The 19,434-nt window shown below is 41.0% G+C and overlaps 1 protein-coding gene across 6 annotated transcripts in view; it reads left to right on the top strand.

The window, feature by feature from the left end:
* CSMD2 (CUB and Sushi multiple domains 2) overlaps positions 1 to 19,434 on the top strand; it is a 601,873-nt gene that overhangs the window by 545,267 nt on the left and 37,172 nt on the right. For 5 of the 6 annotated variants that reach the window (XM_032302440.1, XM_032302436.1, XM_032302437.1 and 2 more), the window contains exons 55-57: positions 1,408 to 1,596; positions 13,010 to 13,183; positions 17,246 to 17,428. In XM_032302440.1, the coding sequence (XP_032158331.1) occupies positions 1,408 to 1,596; positions 13,010 to 13,183; positions 17,246 to 17,428 (546 nt within the window). Of the gene's footprint in view, positions 1 to 1,407; positions 1,597 to 13,009; positions 13,184 to 17,245; positions 17,434 to 19,434 lie in introns of all 6 variants that reach the window. The other variant, XM_032302441.1, reaches the window with a different exon arrangement.

Here is a 19,434-nt window from a genome sequence, read left to right on the forward strand (position 1 = left end):
TGGCTGCACTGAACCTCTTCAGTGTCCTCTCCCACACCGTGCATAACCCCTGGGCAGTCCCTGGCAGTCGAATGTGTTCTTCTCTGTCCCCCTTGACTTTTACCCAACAATCAAGAACCAGCTTGAACATTTCCTTGCCTTGGAAGCTCTTCCTGCTTCACCCCCCTCCACTGGGCAAGATAAACAGCTTTGTGCCTCTGGAAACTTCTCTGCTAGACCTTTCAGAATGCTTATTAAATAAAATAATTGCTGGTTTGTCCTTTCTCTCTAGACCAGCAGTTCCCAAATGGGAATGATTTTATCCATCTCCCCACCCCAACAGGGGACAGAGGTCTAGAGACATTATTCATTGTCACAGGTGGAGGGCATCTCTTGGCATCTAGTGGGTAGAGGTCAAGGGTGCTGTTAGACATCCTGTAATGGACAGGACTGCCCCAACAACAAAGAATTGTCAGCCAAAATGTGCATAGTGCCAAGGTGGGAAAAGCCTACTCTCCCCTGAAAATTCCTTGGTGTCTTTACTGCTCAGGACACCACTTGGTGCTCGGTGCACTGGATTTACAGCACAGGCCGTAAAGAGTGTCAGTCAGTACATGCTAAGTATTCGTTTTGTGATGCCAACTTCTCTGAGCTTCAGAGAGGCTCATCAGAGGTAAAAGTAACTTATACTCTAAAAACTTATCCAATTTAGAAAAGAATACCTGTCCCGCCACCTTATATGACGAGTAGGAGACCACAGTAAGCATTTTAAAAGCAAAAGCACACATCATGGGTTATAAATGTACTGTCATTATCCTAAAATACCCCTCTGGTTTTGAGTTAAGCTGCTTTGGAAACACTTCAGCATGTAGCAGTCAAATTTATCCCCAGGATATCAATCTTTCCCTGAAATACTCTTCAAAGTGGTTAAAACATGTTCCAGAAAAAGACCAGCCCCTGCTGGAGTCAGCTCATATGTATCTGTTTCTCAGCTGATGAGCTTTGCTGGGTCAGGGATGGGACGCCCAGAGATGAGGGAGTCACGCCGTCCAGGGACTCCTGTATTCAAACAACTCCTCATCAGGCCTGATAAAGTTAGCAGTAGAGGTCTGTGCAGGGGAGCACTGTGGAGGGAGAGCTAACCAGACTGGGAGGAGGTGGGAAGGCTTCTCCAGGGAGGTGGAGTCTAGCCAGATGTGAAAAAACCTATCCTTTAACCAGGTGATCAAGGTCAGTGATCAGAACATACAACTGCCTGAGGACCAGCTCGTCCTCCCAGGTGGGATCGGCTCTGTGCTACCAGTTTCGATCTGGAAATATGGCCCTACTGGGAATGCATGCCTGTTGGGACTTAGGAATTCTCATTTAAAACCATAAGAAAATCTTCACATATGTATTTCTGGGTCTGATGGTCCCATTCCGTTACAGTCATCAACTGCACAGATCCTGGGCACCAAGAAAACAGTGTTCGTCAAGTCCACGCCAGCGGCCCACACAGGTTCAGCTACGGCACCACCGTGTCTTACCAGTGCAATCACGGCTTCTACCTCCTGGGCACCCCTGTGCTCAGCTGCCAGGGCGATGGCACGTGGGATCGTCCCCGCCCCCAGTGCCTCTGTAAGTAGGGGTCATCTACTCTAAGTGACCCCCGTGCAGACTGATGGGGTGGCCCATGTCCAAGAACAGTCTTCCTTGAGTGTGTGTGTGTATGTGTGTGTGTGTGAGAGAGAGAGAGAGAGAGAGATCACAATGGCAGTCACTCTAGCTGTTCCTTGGGCCCTGTAGGATTACTTCCGACACCAATTCATGTACTGTCTTTCTTCTGGGCCAGAAGCCTATTCTCCTTCCTCTCTGGTAGTTAGTCTTCTCTTCAGCTCTCAGGGGTCCCTTCCTTTGTGACAGGCTGTCTGGCACAACACTCTCTCCCACCTTACCCCTTCCTTGCTTTTCCAGAAAAACAACACATGACCCCCTTTCTTTTGAAGGATGGAAGCAGAAATGCCACAGACTCTGGAGGCTGGGTATGGAGCCTACTTAATAATATTTTTTTTTAAGTGGCAAAACAGACATCCATCTCTTGTTCCTAGTCTTTGGAGAAAAGCTTTCAGTTTTTCACCATTAAGTATGATGTTAGCTGGAAAGTTTATGTAAATTCCTTTATGAGTGAGTAATTTCCCTTCCTAACTAGAAATTTCCCTTCTATTTCTAGTGGAAAAAATTCCCTTCTATTTCTAGTTCGTTGAACATTTTTACCATGAAATGGTGTTGGATTTTGTCAAATGCGTTTTCTGCATCCATTGAAATGACCCTGTGGCCCCTCCACCCCCCACTCATTCTGTCAATATATGGTGTATTACATTGATTGATGTTCCTCTGTTGAACCACTCTTGTGCTCCGGGAACAAATCACACTTGGTCATGGTATAATCCCTTTAATCTACTGCTGGACGTCATGTGCTAGTATTTTGTTACGGATTTCTGCAGCTGTGTTCGTAAGGGATATTGGCCTGTGGTCTCCTTTCTTTGTGATGTCTTTGGCTCTAGTGTCAGGGTGATGCTGCCTTCCTAAAATGAGTTGGGAAATGTCCCTCTTCTTCTATTTTTAGGAATAGGAAGATTGGTATTACTTCTTTAAAACCTGGATAGAACTCAGCAGCGAAGTGATCTAGTTCTAGTCTTTTCTTTGAAAGTTTTTTTTATTATTGATTGATTCTATTTTTTTTTTTTTTTGCTGTAATTCTATTCAGATAGTCCACTTTTTCTTGAGTAAGTTTTGGTAGTCTGTGTACATCTAAGAATTTGTCCATTTCATCTGGATTATCTAATCTGTTTGTATATAACTGTTCATGTTCATAATGTTCAATAATCCTTTTTATTTCTAGAAGCTTTGTTGGTAGTAATGTCCCTATTTTCATTTTTTATTTAATAATTTGAATCATTCTCTCTCCTCTCTCTTTTCTCTAAAAATTGTCTATCTATCTATTTATTTATTTAAAAGAGAGAGCTGGGGTAAGGGCAGAGGAAGAGGGAAAGATTCTCTGGCCAGCTCCTTGCTGAGCATGGAGCCCAAAACGGGACTATCCACAATTCTGAGATCAGGACCTGAGCCATAATCAAGAGTGGGACACTTACTTCACTGACTTAACCACCAGGCAACCCCACATTTGTCGATTTTTCTTTTTAAAGATTTTATTTACTTATTTGACAGAGATCACAAGTAGACAGAGAGGCGGGCAGAGAGAGAGGAGGAAGCAGGCTCCCTGCTGAGCAGAGAGCCTGATGGCAGGGCTCAATCCCAGAACCCTGGGATCATGACCTGAGCTGAAGGCAGAGGCTTTAACCCACTGAGCCACCCAGGCGTCCCTGTCAATTTTATTGATATTTTAAAAGAACCAATTTTTGGTTTTGCTTCTCTTCTCTATTGTTTTTCTCTTTATCTCTGCCATTAACTTTGTTATTTCCTTTCTTCTATTTGCTTTGGGTTTAATTTGGTCTTTTTTTCCCTAGTTCATTAAGGGGAAATGTTGGGTTGTTGGTTTGAGAACTTTCTTCTTTTTAATGTAGACATTTACAGCTATAAATTTCTCTCTGAGCACTGCTCTCGCTGCATCTCATTAGTTTTGGTATGTTTTGTTTTCATTTTTGTTCACTTCAAAGTATTTTCTAATTATTCTTCCAATATCTTCTTTAACGTATTGATTATTTAGGAGTGGTTGGTTAATTTCTATAATATTTGTAAATGTTTCAAATTTTTCTCTGTTACATTTAATTTCATTGCATTGTAGTTGAAGAACATACTTTTCATAATTTCAATCTTTTTAAATTTATGGAGTCTTATTTTAGGACTTAACACATGGCCTATCCTAGAGAATATTCCATGTGTGCTTGAGAAGAGAGTATTTTCTGCTATTATTGGGTGGAGTGTTCTCCAGATGATTGTGAGGTCTAGCTGGTTTATAGCATGGTCACTATATTTTCTTGTAGGTCTTTTGTCATGTTGTTCTATGGGGTAGTGAAATCTCATACTATTATTGTTGATTTGTCTATTTCTCCCTTCAATTCTGTTAGTTTTTGTTTCATGTATTTGGGATCTCTGTTGTTAGGTACATATATATTTATAATTTTATATCTTATTGATGAATCAATCCTTCTAATCACTAGAAAATATACTTTTGGTGTTTAATGACTATTTTTTTCTTTAAACTCAATTAGCCAACATATAGTACATCATTAGTTTTGATGCCGCGTTCAATGATTCATTAGTTGCATATAACACCCAGTGCTCATTACATCACATGACCTCCTTAATGCCCATCACCTGTTACCCCAACCCCCAATCCATTTCCCTTTCTACAACCTTTAGTTTGTTTCTCAGAGTCTATCCTGTCTAATATTAGGATAGCCATGCCAGCCTCTGTTGGGTTGCTGTACACAAGGTATATCTATTCCCATCTCTTATTCTCAGTCTATTTGTATCTTTGAATCTAAAGTGTGTCTCTTTTAGACTGCATATGGTTGGATCATGTTTTTTTTTCTATTTTGGTGATATCTGTCTTATGGTGTTTAATCAACATTTAATGTAATTGTTGATAAGGTAGGTTTTACATCTGCCATTTTGCTATTTGTTTTCTATGTATTTTATGGCCTTGTGTTTTTTAGTTTTGGGGCTTGGGGAGGTTTTTTTGGTTCTCCATTCTCCTATTGCTGTTTTATTTTTCATTAAATAGATCTTTTCTAATGTAACATTTTAATTTCTTTATTATTTCACTGTGGGATTTTTAAGTTATTTTCATAGTGGTTACTCTGAAAATTACAATCAACATTTTAACTTATAACAACATGGTTTGTATTAATACTAATTTAATTTCAGTTGTATACAGAAGCTTTGCTCCTACATAATTCCATTGCCTCCCCCGTCCTTTGTGCTGTTACTATTATACCAATTACATCTTTAGACATTGCAGGCCGACCAACACAGATTTCCAATTACTGCTTCAGGCCATTTCTCAGCTAAGAGAAGAAAAATTACAAACAAAAAAAATAAACTTATACTGTTGTTTATATTTACCTATGTAGTTACCTTTACCAGGGTTTTTTAGTTCTGCGTGTGCCTTCAAGTCCTTTCAGCTCAGCCTGAAAGACTTCCTGTAGAATTTCTTTATAATTTAGAATTTCTTTCTAGGTTTGCTAACGGTGCATTCTTTCAGTCTTTATTTGTCTGGGAATGTCTTAATTTTTTCCCCTTCATGTTTGAAGGATAATTTTGCTAGCTATAGAATTCTTGGTTAAAAGTCTTTTTTTTTTTTTTTTTTTGGTCACTTTAAACATGTCAAACTACTGACATATTTAAATTTTAAGTCTACCATCCTATTTTGTATTTTCTGTTTGTTCTACCCATTCAGTTTCTTTTTTTCTCTTTTTTTACTGGCTTAACTATTTTTATAATTCATTTTTTCCTTCTCTACCAATAAGTAAGTTATATGCTCTACATTTTAATGGCTACATTAGGGATTATAGCAGGAACATTTCACTTATCAAAATCTAGAGTTAATCTTTCTTCCTCCTTTATCATACAAGAACATTAGAACACTTTAACTTCATTTACGCTTTTCTGACTTTTACATTATTGTTTTCTTATATCTCAATTTTACCTTATTTTTTAATTCACAATATATTATTGCTGTTGTTTTATGAAATTATTTTTTGCTTAGATTTATCGACATATTTGCCACTTTCTTTGTTTTTTTGTTTCTTCTTATGCCTTGTCCTTCCTCGTGGAACATTTTCCTGCTGTTTGAAGGGCATCCTTTAGAATCCTACTTAATGAAGATCTGCAGGTGGCAAGCATTCAGTTTTTGTTTGGCTATGATATGTTTATTTGTCTCTCGTTTTTTAAGGATATTTTGGGGGGGTTAAGAAATCCAGGTGGACAGTTATTTTCTCTCAACCCATTAAAGAAATCTTTTTAATATCTTCTCACCTCTTTTATTGCTATGGAAAAGCCAGCTATCAGTCTTTCACTCCTTTATAAAGTCTGTCACTGTCTTTGGTTTTCTGCATTTTCTGTAGTTATTAAGTGATAATTTAGCTGGATCAGAATTCCAAGTAGACATATTTGGTGGATTCTGCTGGAATTTATTATTAATGAGAAGTCTGCTTTCAATCTAGTCATTATACCTTTTAGGTAGTTTGGTTGTTTTGTTTTGACTTCACTGACTTTAAAATCCTCTCTTTCTTGTTGGCATTCTGAATTCTTTTACATTGTGTTTAAATATTTTATGTATCCTTCTTAGGATTCATTAAGCTTCCTGGCTTTTTTGACATCTGGGGAATTCTCAGCTATGTATTTCTATAAATATTGTCCCTCCTTATTTTTTTCCTTCACTACTTCTGGGACTCCAACATTAGACTTTCTTCTGCAATTCTCTGTCTGAAACTCTTATTCATATTTCCCATCTCTGATAGATTTCCCCGGTTCTCTCCCTGTTAGTAATTTACATTAATATTATTGGGAGTCTTTTAGGTTGAACTAAGTTTTTTAAATTTTATTTTATTTTTTTAGTGTCCCAAGATTCATTGTTTATGCACCACACCCAGTGCTCCATGCAATCCGTGTCCTCCTTAATACTCACCACCAGGCTCACCCATACCCCAATACCCCTCCTCTCCAAAACCCTGTTTGTTTCTCCTAATTTAAAGTTTAACTAAAATTTTGTTCTAGATAATCAGCTATCAGTAGGCTTGGTGGGCTTTTCACCTCTTCCTACAAATCTTCTCATTATTTTGCTATACAGATAAGTTTGTTCTTTAAAAATTGTTCATAGTAGCTTGTCTGTCCTACCATTTGCTAATTATCATTTTAGCTATGTCTTAGGTGAGGTTTAACCATTCATTGAGTTTGTATTTTCACTTATTTCTTTTGTATTTGAAATGTTTTATTTGTTGTTTAAATTTGCTTGATTATTTATAGTGTACTGTTCTTCTATAAACATGTCTTTTTATGTCTTTTACATATTAAATATACATATAATGCCTTCTATATCTGATCATAACAATATCATCATCTTTATGACTAATTCTGCTATCGTTGTTTCTGCTGATTTTCACTTACGATGACTTATTTCTCATATGTTTTATTATGTTTCCATTGTGATTTCTTATTGGACTGATCTTAATCTGCCAGAGCCATGAACTAGGCTCTCAGGCTTGCAGAAGTCTGAGTCTAGCCAAAGCCTAGAAACAAGCTAGCGATTATCTCTCAAAAAAAAAAAAAAAAAATGACTAATGGGGTCGCCTGGGTGGCTCAGTGGGTTAAAGCCTCTGCCTTCGGCTCAGGTCATGATCCCAGGGTCCTGGGATAGAGCCCCACGTTGGGTTCTCTGCTCCGCAGGGAGCCTGCTTCCTCCCCTCTCTCTCTCTCTGCCTGCCTCTCTGCCTACTTGACAGAGATTTCTCTCTCTCTCTGTCAAATAAATAAAATCTTAAAAAAAAAAAAAAAATTTTTTTTTTTAAAAAAAGACTGCTCAGTAGTTGCTGATACTTTTTGCTCCAAAAAACCAATTATAACTTCTTTTTCTCATTTGGGACTTACAAGGTGCTAAACTCTGCCTTCACTAATTACTGAGACCACTGCATTCTATCATTATTGGGGACATAAAAACCAAAACTAAGAGGCAGATCTGCTCTTCTTTTTAGAGCAGATTTCCCCAGGACAGTAATGTTTGTTACTCACTCTGAATATGAGCTTCAGCAGGACTTCCAGAAAGATGATATGCCAACACCAGGACCCAATTAGACTATTCATTTGTTGATGGGGGAAAAGTAAAGAAGTTTTTCCCTTGATTTGATGAGAACATTTCAAAAACACAAGACCCTGAGGAACTTTCACTGCCTATAAGATCCCAAGTGACTCTCAGTAAAACCATTTTCACTGATGTTTCATGATTATCTTGACATTATTTTAGCAGGCTAACTTGAATTTTTACTTCTGGAAGGCAAAAATACCTGTGAATGGGCTTATAGAAAATTGTAGAGTACTTTACATATCCCCTGATCAAATCAGTCAGTGAAAATCAGCTGTTCCTTCCAGGTGAAAGCAAACTGTTTTAATTGGCACAGATGTGCAGGGACCAAGGAAAATGCATGACTCAGGTCTATATCATACGCTATTTCCCTGATAAAGTGCTTTAGAAAACAGTGGAAGCCATGGAGGCTGGCCAGCCATTGGTACAAGTCTTCATATTTGGGGTCTAGGAGCCAGCATGGGGTCCTTTTCCTTTTACTGTGGGACTCAGCATAGCCTACACCCAACCATAAATTCTAATTTGTGTTATTGTTTTTTGCTTAATTGTAATTTTATACTTTTTCCTCCATCCCCTGTTATATATGTATTCTGTGTAAGGCAAGAAAGTCTGCTATTACTTGCAGTGCTAAATATCTAGCTTGCCTATTTTTATGTACATATTTAAATTTATTTGCAGTGACTAATTTACAGTTAGAAACTAAACAGCCACTGCAGGATCTGGAGATCCCATTTGGACGTGGGCATGAACATTAAAAACATTTTTTAAATGTTTTTATATTGACAAATTGAGAAATGCAGTAAGATTTCACCTTCTCTGTGTTCATCACCTCCCTGATTTGTATGCAAATGCACACTGAATATAAGTTGTTCCTCTTTATTATTCTCTTACATCCTTTTCTTGTTATTCCTTACCCACAGCAGCCAAAAGGTATTGACACTGTTTTATCTTTTCTCACAAACATTTTTATTGTTGACTTTTTTCTCCTTTAAAAGAAAAAAAAAAAAACACAGGAAAAGAATATTTGTAATTTTACAAATACCCAAGTGGTCTAGATCAAACCAGTGACAAATAAATAATTTCAGGCATTGCATATACATTTTCAGAGACCATTAGACAATATCATAATTTAACACTGTCCTCAAACTAGCCAAAGACAAATTTTATTTTATTTTCTTTAAAGATTTTCTTTGTTTATTTGACAGAGTGAGATCACAAGTAGGCAGAGAGGCAGGCAGAGAGAGAGAGGGAGAAGCAGGCTCCCTGCTGAGCAGAGCCCGATGCAGGACTCGATCCCAGGACCCTGAGATCATGACCTGAGCCAAAGGCAGAGGCTTAACCCACTGAGCCACCCAGGCGCGCCCAAAACAGAAAACAATCCAAAAATCCCTCAACAGGAAATGGATGAAAAAATGTGGTATATTCACACAGTGATAGGACAGTCAGTCTTGAAGATGGTCCCGATGACCCCACCTACTGGTATTCATGCTTTCATGTAGTATCTCCTGTACTGTACCAGGGTTGGTCTCTGTCAAGTGGTGGTGTGTGACTTACAAAGTAGGTCATAAAGCATATTTCCTCCACCTTGCTCTCCTGGATCAGTCACTCTAGGGGAAGCCAGTTAGTTATCTATTGCTGTGTAACAAACATCTCAAAACTTAAAATAGCAACTGTTTGTATTCTCTAACAATGATGTAAGTCTAGAATTCAAGGCTTAGCAGGTGTATTAATCTGAGTTCTCCAAAGAAACAATCGCCAATTGGAGATTGCATAGATACAGAAATAGGTATAGGTATAGATAAAAGTTTTTATATCTTTATTTTATATCTAGAGCTAGATCCAAGATGGCCTCACTCACATGTCAGGGAACTTGGTCCCAGCTATTGCCCAGGACATCATGATTACTCTCCACATGGCTCCTGTCTCCATGTGATTTCAGTAGTCTAAGACAGACTTCCTTACATGGTGGCAGTCGTATTCCAAAGAAATGAGGGCAGAAGATTAAGAGGCTTGGCCTCTTAATCCAAAACCCACCCCATGTCATTTCCACCACATTCCAATAGTCAAAGCAGGTCACAAAGTCAGCCCATATTCAAGAGGAGGCAAAACAGGGTCCATGCCTTGATGGGAGGAATTGTTAACAGTGGTCTTTGCAAATAATACACCATAGGCACTTAGAACATGACCTGACACACATTAAGATAACAGTGAGAGATGTAGATAGCCAAGACCTACTCATGCCATTTCTGTGCCTGACCAAAATTCCGTCATCAGGAACAGCATCAGCCCAACTCACATTTTATCCCATTGGTCACGTGTCTGGATCATCACCCATGCTGTGCCCTGTGCCCTTTTTGGGTCCAAATAATGATTACAAGGATCTTCTACCATACTGTCAGGTTTAGTCCATCCAGGTCATTATCATCTCTTCTTGAACTACTGCAATGGCACCCTCTTTCTTGCCTCTGGAACATTCTCTATACTGTAGCCAGAAAGATCTTGTTAAAGAATAAATCAAATCACATCACTCCAGTAGGTGTGCTCATAATAAAATCTTAATTCTGTACCATGATCTGGTTCCAGGAAACCTGTCCATCCATGTCCTCCTCCATTCTTTCCTTGCTCAGTTCATTCCAGCAGGCTTGGCCTTCTTGTTCTTCCTCAAACACACCAAGCTCACTGTCCCTCTGGGGCCTTTCCTTCCCTCAGAATGTTCTTTTGTAAAGCTTACATGACTGGTTTCTTTAGATCATTCAAAGCACTGGTCAAATGAAACCTCCTCAGAGAGCTCTTCCTTAACCACCCTACTCAAAAATAGCACTCACAGCCCACCCTTAAATACCTTTTTCCTGATGGAGCTTTATTTTTCTTCAAAACACCCCTTAGAATTACCTACATTTTTTGTTTATGGTATCTCTTCTCCACTAGAGTATAATTTCCATAAGAGCATAGATTCTCCTCCCAAACATATAAAACAGTGCCTAACATATAACAGATACTCAATAAATATGTGTTGAGTAAATGAAAGAAGCTGGGATCAGCTGTGACAAAAACAATGTGAAGCAAACCCAGTGACGTTGAGCATTGCCCTGCTCTATCTTGTACATCTCAATTCTGGTATTCTCATCTTCCTTTTTTAATTGAAATATAATTGACATACAACATAAGTTTTGGGTATACAACATAATGATTTGATATTTGTATGCATTGTGAAATGATCACCACAGTAAATCTAATTAACATTCATCACCATACACAGCTTTAGAATTTTATTTCTGAGAATTTTTAAGATCTAGTCTCTTAGCAGCTTTCTTTTTTTTAATTGTATTATGTTAGTACAGTACACCATTAGTTTTTGATGTACACTTTTGCTTTGATGTACAATTTTGATGTACATTTTATTGTATTATGATAGTACAGTACATCATCAGTTTTTGATGTAGTGTTCCATGATTCATTGTTTGCTTATAATACCCAATACTCCATGCAATCCATGTCCTCCTTAATACCCATCACCAGGCTCACCCATTCCCCCAACCCCCCCTTCTAAACCCTCTCTTTGTTTCCCAGAGTCCGTAGTCTCTCATGGTTTGTCTCCCACTCTGATTTTTCCCCCTTCATTTTTTCCTTCTCCTAATGTCCTCCATGCTATTCCTTATGTTCCACAAATAAGTGAAAACATATGATAATTGACTTTCTCTGTTTTTTTTTAAAGATTATTTATTTATTTGACAGAGAGAGAGAGAGAGAGGTCACAAGTAGGCAGAGAGGCAGGCAGAGAGAGAGGGGGAAGCAGGTTCCCCACCAAGCGGAAAGCCCAATGCGGGGCTCGATCTCAGGACCCTGAGACCATGACCTGAGCTGAAGGCAGAGATTTAAACCACTGAGCCACCCAGGTGCCCCAACTTTCTCTGTTTGACTTATGTCACTTAACATAATCTCTTCCAGTCCCATCCATGTTGATACAAAAGTTGGGTAGTCATCCTTTTTGATGGCTATGTAATACTCCATTGTGTATATGGATCACATCTTCTTTATTCATTTATCTGTTGAAGGGCATCTTGGCTCACATTTTGGAACTTTCAAAGTATTAGTATTAGTAACACAGTTTTAGTAACCATAGTCACTGTGCTGTACATTACATTCTCTGACTTATTAATGTTTGTTCCTTTTGACCTCCTTCACCCATTTAGCCCACCTCCCATCCCCTGCCTCTGGCAACCATAAATCTATTCTCTGTATATAAAGGTTCTATTGTTTGGGTTTGGGTTTTTGTTGTTTTTGTTTGTTTGTTTGTTTGTTTGTTTTTTGAGATCCCACATACAATTGAGATCAGATAGCATTTGTCTTTCTCTGAATGGCTTATTTCACTTAGTATAATGCCCTCGAGGTCCATTTATGTTGCCACAAATGGCAAGATTTCATTCTTTTATGGCTGAGTAACATTCCACTGTATATATACACTACATCTTGTTTATCCATTCATTTGCCAGTGGGCACTTAGGTAGCTTCCTTGTTTTGGCTACTATAACTAATGCTGCAGTGAACATGGGGTTCTTTTCAAGCTAGGGCTTTCATTTTCTTTTTTTAGTATATGTGCTGCTGAAGCGAGCACTCATTTTCTTAAGATAATCTGGCATTCTAATCTTATCAGTGGTGTTACAATTTGGTGTTTCAGAAGAGGGAACTTGCAGACTGAAGGGGACAAGTTGGGGACAATTGCTGTGGGCATCTATAAATAAGATGCAGCTGGGAAAAGACTAGAACTGGCCCTTATTTGGGAACCTGTAGCCAGTGCAGACAGTCCTAGGATGACAGGTTGTCTGTTCTGTGTTATGTTTGCTATGTGTACCACCTTTCTGCCAGAGACACCTTGGGTATGTCCTAAGGCAGTGAAGAAATAGGGAGAGGTGTGCACAAGAGGCAAAGAAGAAAGAAAACAGGTATTATTGCATACCTGCTACATGCTGAGCAGTTTCCCAGGTATTATCTCATTTAACTCTTAAAACAACAGGTATTACTCTTCATTTCACAGATACTGAAAATGTACAGTAAGGTGGGTAGGCATTGTCTGATAATGTCAGGTAGTTGTGCCAACAGGAAACAAACTTCAGTAGATAATGCAGGCTTTCTTTTCTTCTCTACCTGTCACTATGGCAAGCTAGCACGTGTCCTGTGATGACAAGCCATCCCTTTGCAGAGTTGCTGATATGTTTGTTCTTCCCACAGTGGTGTCCTGTGGCCATCCGGGTTCCCCACCCCATGCCCAGATGTCTGGGGACAGCTTTACCGTGGGAGCAGTCGTGCGTTACAGTTGCACCGGCAAGAGGACTCTGGTCGGAAATGCCACCCGTATGTGTGGGCTGGATGGACACTGGACTGGCTCCCTCCCCCACTGCTCAGGTATGGAGTTGGCATGAGGGGGCAGGGTCCAGTGGAACCCTTGGCTTGGGGGAGGTGGACAAACTCCCAAGGTGTGAGTGTGACAGGTGGGCAGGAGGGAAGCCAACCTTTTAGATCCCCATCTCATAGGCAGAGAGCATAGCTATCAGAGGTCCCAATTGGACTTCAGCCTTTGGTGGTCTGAGCCCAGCTTCTTCCCTTTGGTCTGCTCTGGCCAAGCCCATACAACACAGTGTAGCAAAACTAGGAAGAATGAAAATTTGTGAGGTCCCCTGTGGTCAGAATCCTGTCCAGACACTTGTTTCCATACGTTTCTGAGAAGAGTCCAAGCCTCCCTGTTGTTGGGCCCAGGTCCAAATCCACCCCCATGTTCTATCTTCCCTGTTTGGGACTCCAAGGCCCGAGCCTGCTTCCCTTTCTTTCTTATCACTGCCTCCTCCCCAACTTGTCTTATGTCTAGGCTGCCTAGTTTCCCCTACTGCCCTTATACACCAATCTCAGACTTTTCCTATTAATAAATTTGTTTTAGTATTAATCTCTATGAGGATACTGACAGATGTTATCCAAAGAGCAGATTTAAGAATGTGACAAAGCTCTTGCATCCATATTATACAAACCAGAAGTTCATCTATAATGTCTTAACGGAACAAAATATTTGAAATTGAATTATCCCACCAATGACAGAAATCACTAACCCAAAAATTAGTACCCTTGAACTTGGTCTCCTTTGAGATGAGCCTGCCTGGCCCCAGAAGGGATCCCATAAGGTATGTCAACCCCAAGAAGTCAACTGCTTATGTAACATTATGTTCCTCAGGGGGCCCACCTTGGCATTGATATTAACCCCCATCCCTTCCCATGCCAGACCCCCTCTAGAGGTAAGAATCCCAACCTCCTCCTCTTACAGACAACCTCCTCCTCCTTGGCTTGGGACCTCACCCACAAGACATGTAGCTTTTCCTGCAATCTGAGTTCCCAGATGATCTGACTCCCAAAATTCAGGGCACTTCCAGAATATTGAACCAAATATTGATTGGGTCTCCCCCAGAAAGAAGAAATTCCTCAAGTACTGGCCACTGTTTCAAAGGGCTGCTGGCTGCCCAGGACAGTTCCAGATACATCACTCTATATTACCACCCAGGACTTCAGCCCCTCACCTTTATTAATCTCATAAATCACCCACTTCATGAATTGGGTGGGACTATGTATTAGTCTGGAGACCCTTTAGCCTAGACTAGAGGAAAGCCTATGAACCAGGCCCCTAACTTCATTCCGTTTGGACTTTTGGTGGAAGTGACTTGGGGAGGTTGGAATGGAGAAGACAGAGTCCTGTCTCCCTAGTTATCCACAGAGCAAGTTCCAAGAGGAAAAGAGATTCCAAAGAGGAAAGACTTTCATTTCCCATCCAAATGCAAATGCCCCAGTCTCTTCTGTGAATTGTCCCTTTATGTAGATTCTCCCTCTAGACATTTCTCTAAGGTATTGGGCCAATCGTGTTCTTAAAGCCTATTTTATCTATCTTGGGGATCTTTGTTCTCCATGGGAAATGGAAGTACAGGATAAAGAAGGCAGATAGAAAGCCTTGAACCTCTCATTCTTATTAACGTATATAACCCAACCACACAGCCATTCTGCTGGTCCAAGTTATGGAATCCAAAATCTTTTCTCAATGTAATTTCCCTTCTCTGGAGTTGTGTTAACAGATGCTGAAAAATGACCTACTTGAAAAATGACCTGCCCCAGAAACAATTCTGGGATAGAGAACTAAGCTAGAAAATCTCCAAAACCCTTATAACCTTGAGCTTTCCTAATTTTGTGACTTCCTAAATACCAGTTCTGCATGTGCAAAAAGGGACACTCCCTTAGTCACATCAAAGATCAAGGGAGACTAGAAACAAGCTGACTCTCTGGGAACATGAAAAAGTAAAAAGCAAGAAAGGACTCTTCAGAAGGCATGGACCCCACCCATTATGGCATATGTTGCATTCAGCTGTTTTATAGCTGATGATGAGTATTCTGAAGAATAGTTTGCAGTCACTTCTCCCATGTATCCATCAAGAATGAAAAACACTTTGGAGACCAGAATCATGGGCAGAGTTTTCCTGGTGACCTCTAAGCACAGGATTAGAAGGGATTATATTAATGCTAAGGCTGAGAAATGAATGAATCTTAAATGCTTTAGATAAGAAACTGAGAGGTGTGAAGAATAAAAGATTAGGAAGTAACACTAGATGTGCACTTGTGAGTAGAATATAAATCCTCCCTTCCTGAAACTTACAGATATCATCTTTTGCAGCACTAGCTCCCACCAGTCCTAAGAAATATGCAGTCAGAAATCCAAGGTCACATTTCTGAGCCTCATTCTGTATGGCCTGTGCATTGATGATGCATAACAGGATATAAGTGTGTGGGCTATCAGAACATATAGAAATTTCTAGCATTTGAGACATGCTTCAGGTTGTTCATTGTCCACCTCTGCAATGTCACTGTTTGCTGATATACCTCAGTAGAGGATCAACAGTTACCATGTGCCCCTATGGTACAATATTCTGTCTCAGACCCCCTTATATCACCAAAAAAGCCCAAACATCATGGTGAGGACTATTCTGTCAGAATAAGCTCCCAGAACTAGAGACCTCCACCCTCAGGCCTGTTGTTCAGGAGTCCAGCTCCAGCTGAGGTCACCTAGCCATTGTGGGAGTTTGTGTTCTCATCATCAGAGCTGCCTTCAGGAGGACTCTGTGCAGCCTGTTGCATTAGCGGCACTCTGGAAAACTCCAAGAGAGAAGAAAATCTAGCCACATGTGATGGGCCTTCTCTTCCCAAATGTTTGAGCTGAAGGTTGAATGAATCCTCCTTCCTTGGTAGAGAGCAACATGGGATCATAGAGTATTCTTGCTGTCTGAAACTGAATGAGAAAAGGAAATAATTCCACGATCGAGAAGAAGAGACATAAATGGTAGATGGTGGGGTATAAATGACTTAAACATTTATTTACTCCAACAAACTAAACGTGCTTACTCAGACATTACCATTTGATGCCCATACATGTTGGTTCCTGAGGTGATACATGCCACATCAGATGGCACTCTGTCTTCTCATGAAGTTGCCATTTTTTCCTTCATTTTCCTCTTCCTTCTTCATGCTTCCCATGGCCTAGTCTGATCTTATGATGGCTCCTATACAACTCTGTATAGTGAGGGGTGGTGGTTCCCACAAGCCTCAACCTGGTGGCTTTGTCTCCTGTTCTTTACCCTCCTCCACCTCTTGGGTGGGTCTGTACAATACCAGGACCCAGATGAATACAGAAATGTAGCAGGAGGCAAGGGGCAAAGAAAGAATGGAATGTGAGAGTCCAGAACATTTCATCTAGAATTCACCTGTGTTACATAGTTGGTGAATAGGGAATCCTCAATGAATGCCCCAGGACCCAGATTCAAGCCAAGCTGTTGGGAAGACAAAACTACACTAAGGAGTTTAGACTTTAACCCATGTGGAGATGTTTCAGTAGGAATTAAGATCAGATGGTTGGTGATTGTTCATTGTCAAGGTTTGAGGATAAAGTGGAAAATGGGTTACAGGGAGAGTTTAGGAGGTGGGGACATAAGAAGTCTCTCACAATAGCTGGGCAGGTAAGCTAAGATGCTGGAACTGGGGACAGAGAGGGTGCAGAATCACAGATATTAAGGAGAAGAGGTAAAAGGAAGAAGGAAGTGATGTGGCCAGCTTGGACCAGTGACATTCCACACTGTCACTGGCCAGAGAGCAAAGGCCAATCTCCATCACAAAACCTCCCCTCTGCTTTCTTCCTTTGCTATGTGGTCCCTGGGGACTCACCCATGAGCTCAGACCTTGGTATTCTCTGACCTCTGAGTAGTAAGTCATGAAGTAAGGCAGGAAGTAAGGTCCAACTAACTGGGGCAAGACAGTCAGTCAGTTTTCACCCCCCTTATTCCTGAGGCCCAATGCCTCCCCTTAGCACTGGCCCAGTATCTTTCTCAGTTCCCCACTGCCAGCTCTTCCATGCTAAAACAAGAGGGTTTGTTTGATTCTGATCCATAGGAACCAGCACGGGAACCTGTGGTGACCCAGGGATCCCAGCCCACGGCATCCGTTTGGGGGATAGCTTTGCCCCAGGCAGTCTGATGCGTTTCAGCTGTGAAGCTGGCCACATGCTCCGGGGATCGTCTGAGCGGACTTGTCAAGCCAATGGCTCATGGAGCGGCACACAGCCTGAGTGTGGAGGTAATGTATGTGACCATTCTGCTTTTCCCTTTTGCCCACCCCAGCTGCTCTTCCCCCAAGTTGCCTGCTCCTGAGCACCTGACCCACACTCGCAGACAAAATCCACGGCCCTGTTGGAACCCTTGGCCTGGAGGATAGTAGTCAACAGAGAGTTCTCAGTCATGCTCACTAGTAATCCAAAAATAAACATAATCCCCACCCTCACCTAAGAGGGGAAGAAACCAGAAGCAACAAAGTTTAGCCCCATTTATTCATTTATTTCCCATACAGCTCCAACAACCATATGCCAAATACTGTATTAGGTGCTGGGGACACAGCAGTGCCGAGACGGACACACCTCACCCTCTTGGAGTTTAGTTTAAGGGAAGAGACTGTTACACAGATATCCAAGGTGCCAAAAGAAATACAAATCTCATTTTTAAAAGACCCTTTAAAGGTAATAGAATTCCCTACTGATGTTTCCTGAGGTAGCTCCAGGGGGAGAAATTAGATTTCTCCACACAATCTTGAATTTCTGAAAATAACTTTATTTTAAAACCTCTTTCCCCAGAGTCCAACTTTTTGTACCTGCTCCCAGGATCTCTCTGTCTCTCTCTAAAATACAGCCTGCATAGCACTCTCCTAATGAGGAATCTGTGTAGCCGCTGAGATAAGGGTGTGTGAGAACGTGCTGGAACAGGAAGGAAACCATATGAAACAGTCACCTAGCAAGGGGGGCCTGGGAGTCGAATAGGGAACCGTATCATTGCCAGACAGCACCAAGGGCTCCCCTAAGTGAGAGCAGTCAGCACTGGCCTGTGTTTTTGTTCAAGCCGCATTTTGCTCCAGAGGTGCAGACATAGGGTAGGTGAAGCTGTGGGTGTACAGTTGGGGGTTTTATCAGGCAGCTAAGACGTTGGCAGTAAGTAGCAAGTGAGGAGAGGTTATATGCAAGGGAGAGGGATTACAATGGATTTATGCTGGGTAAGTAGGGAGCAGGTTTATGAGTGGAGTAAAAGACAATGAAAAGTGGTGGGAGCCATAGATTATTAGTGCCACTGGAACCAAAATATCCCCAGAGAATGAATCCCAGAGGGTATGAGCTGAAGAGATAAGGGGCAGTGGTGAGGGAATGGACCTTGAAATTAAGGTTGCAGTGTAAGTCCTATAGAGTGCAGGGAGATGTTCTGGCCCCTGATCAGGGGACACCTGCCCAGGAAAGGCTACAGATGGAGCCAGTGCCCTCTCCCACTTGTCTGCCTGAAGTCCTGCCTTGTGGACAGTGCTTTGGCAAAGTTAGTTTCCACGGGACTTTTTTTCAAGTAGGCTCCACACCCAGCAGGAGCCTGAACTCAGGACCCTGAGATCTATACTTGAGCTGAGATCAAGAGTCAGATGCTTAACTGAGCCCCCCAGGCACCCCTGTTTCCATAGGATTTTTAGGCATAGTTAAGAGGTCTATGGTAGTGGGAGAGTATGTTGGCAAGGGGAGAATTTAGTGCATTCTCAAATATCCACTGTGACTCGGGTCCCCTTTCGTGCCAAATACTATAGTAGGTATCCCAGCATGGAGTCAGTCACCATGCCAGGAGTGTTCGGGAACAGAAAGTGGGTGGCTTAGAGTATGGACCTGGAAGTGAATGTTTGTTAGATGAGTGTGTGTATGATATGGACACAATTCTTCATGACTTTCCTTGGTGAGTTCCCACTTACCTTTTAAGGGACTACTCAGATTCCTACCTTCAGCCCCAATAAGCTCCTCCCTTCTTAGTGTGTTTTTTTTCCCTTCATGTATAACAATTACTACATCATATTTTAATTCTACTGTTTATAAGTAGGTCCTTAAGATGGACTGGGCTCCTGAAGGGCAGGGGACATGACTCCCTAATTATGTTTCCAGCACCTAGGCAGCACAAATATTGTTGAATCTCTGGGTGTTAAAGACTACCTGTTGTGCTCATTATATAGGAATCATTTGTAGATTTGACTTTGGGACCACATAACATAAATGTTGTATACACTAAGCA

This window comes from Mustela erminea, chromosome 10 (assembly GCF_009829155.1).
Source record: "Mustela erminea isolate mMusErm1 chromosome 10, mMusErm1.Pri, whole genome shotgun sequence".
Classification (NCBI taxonomy): Eukaryota; Metazoa; Chordata; class Mammalia; order Carnivora; family Mustelidae; genus Mustela; species Mustela erminea.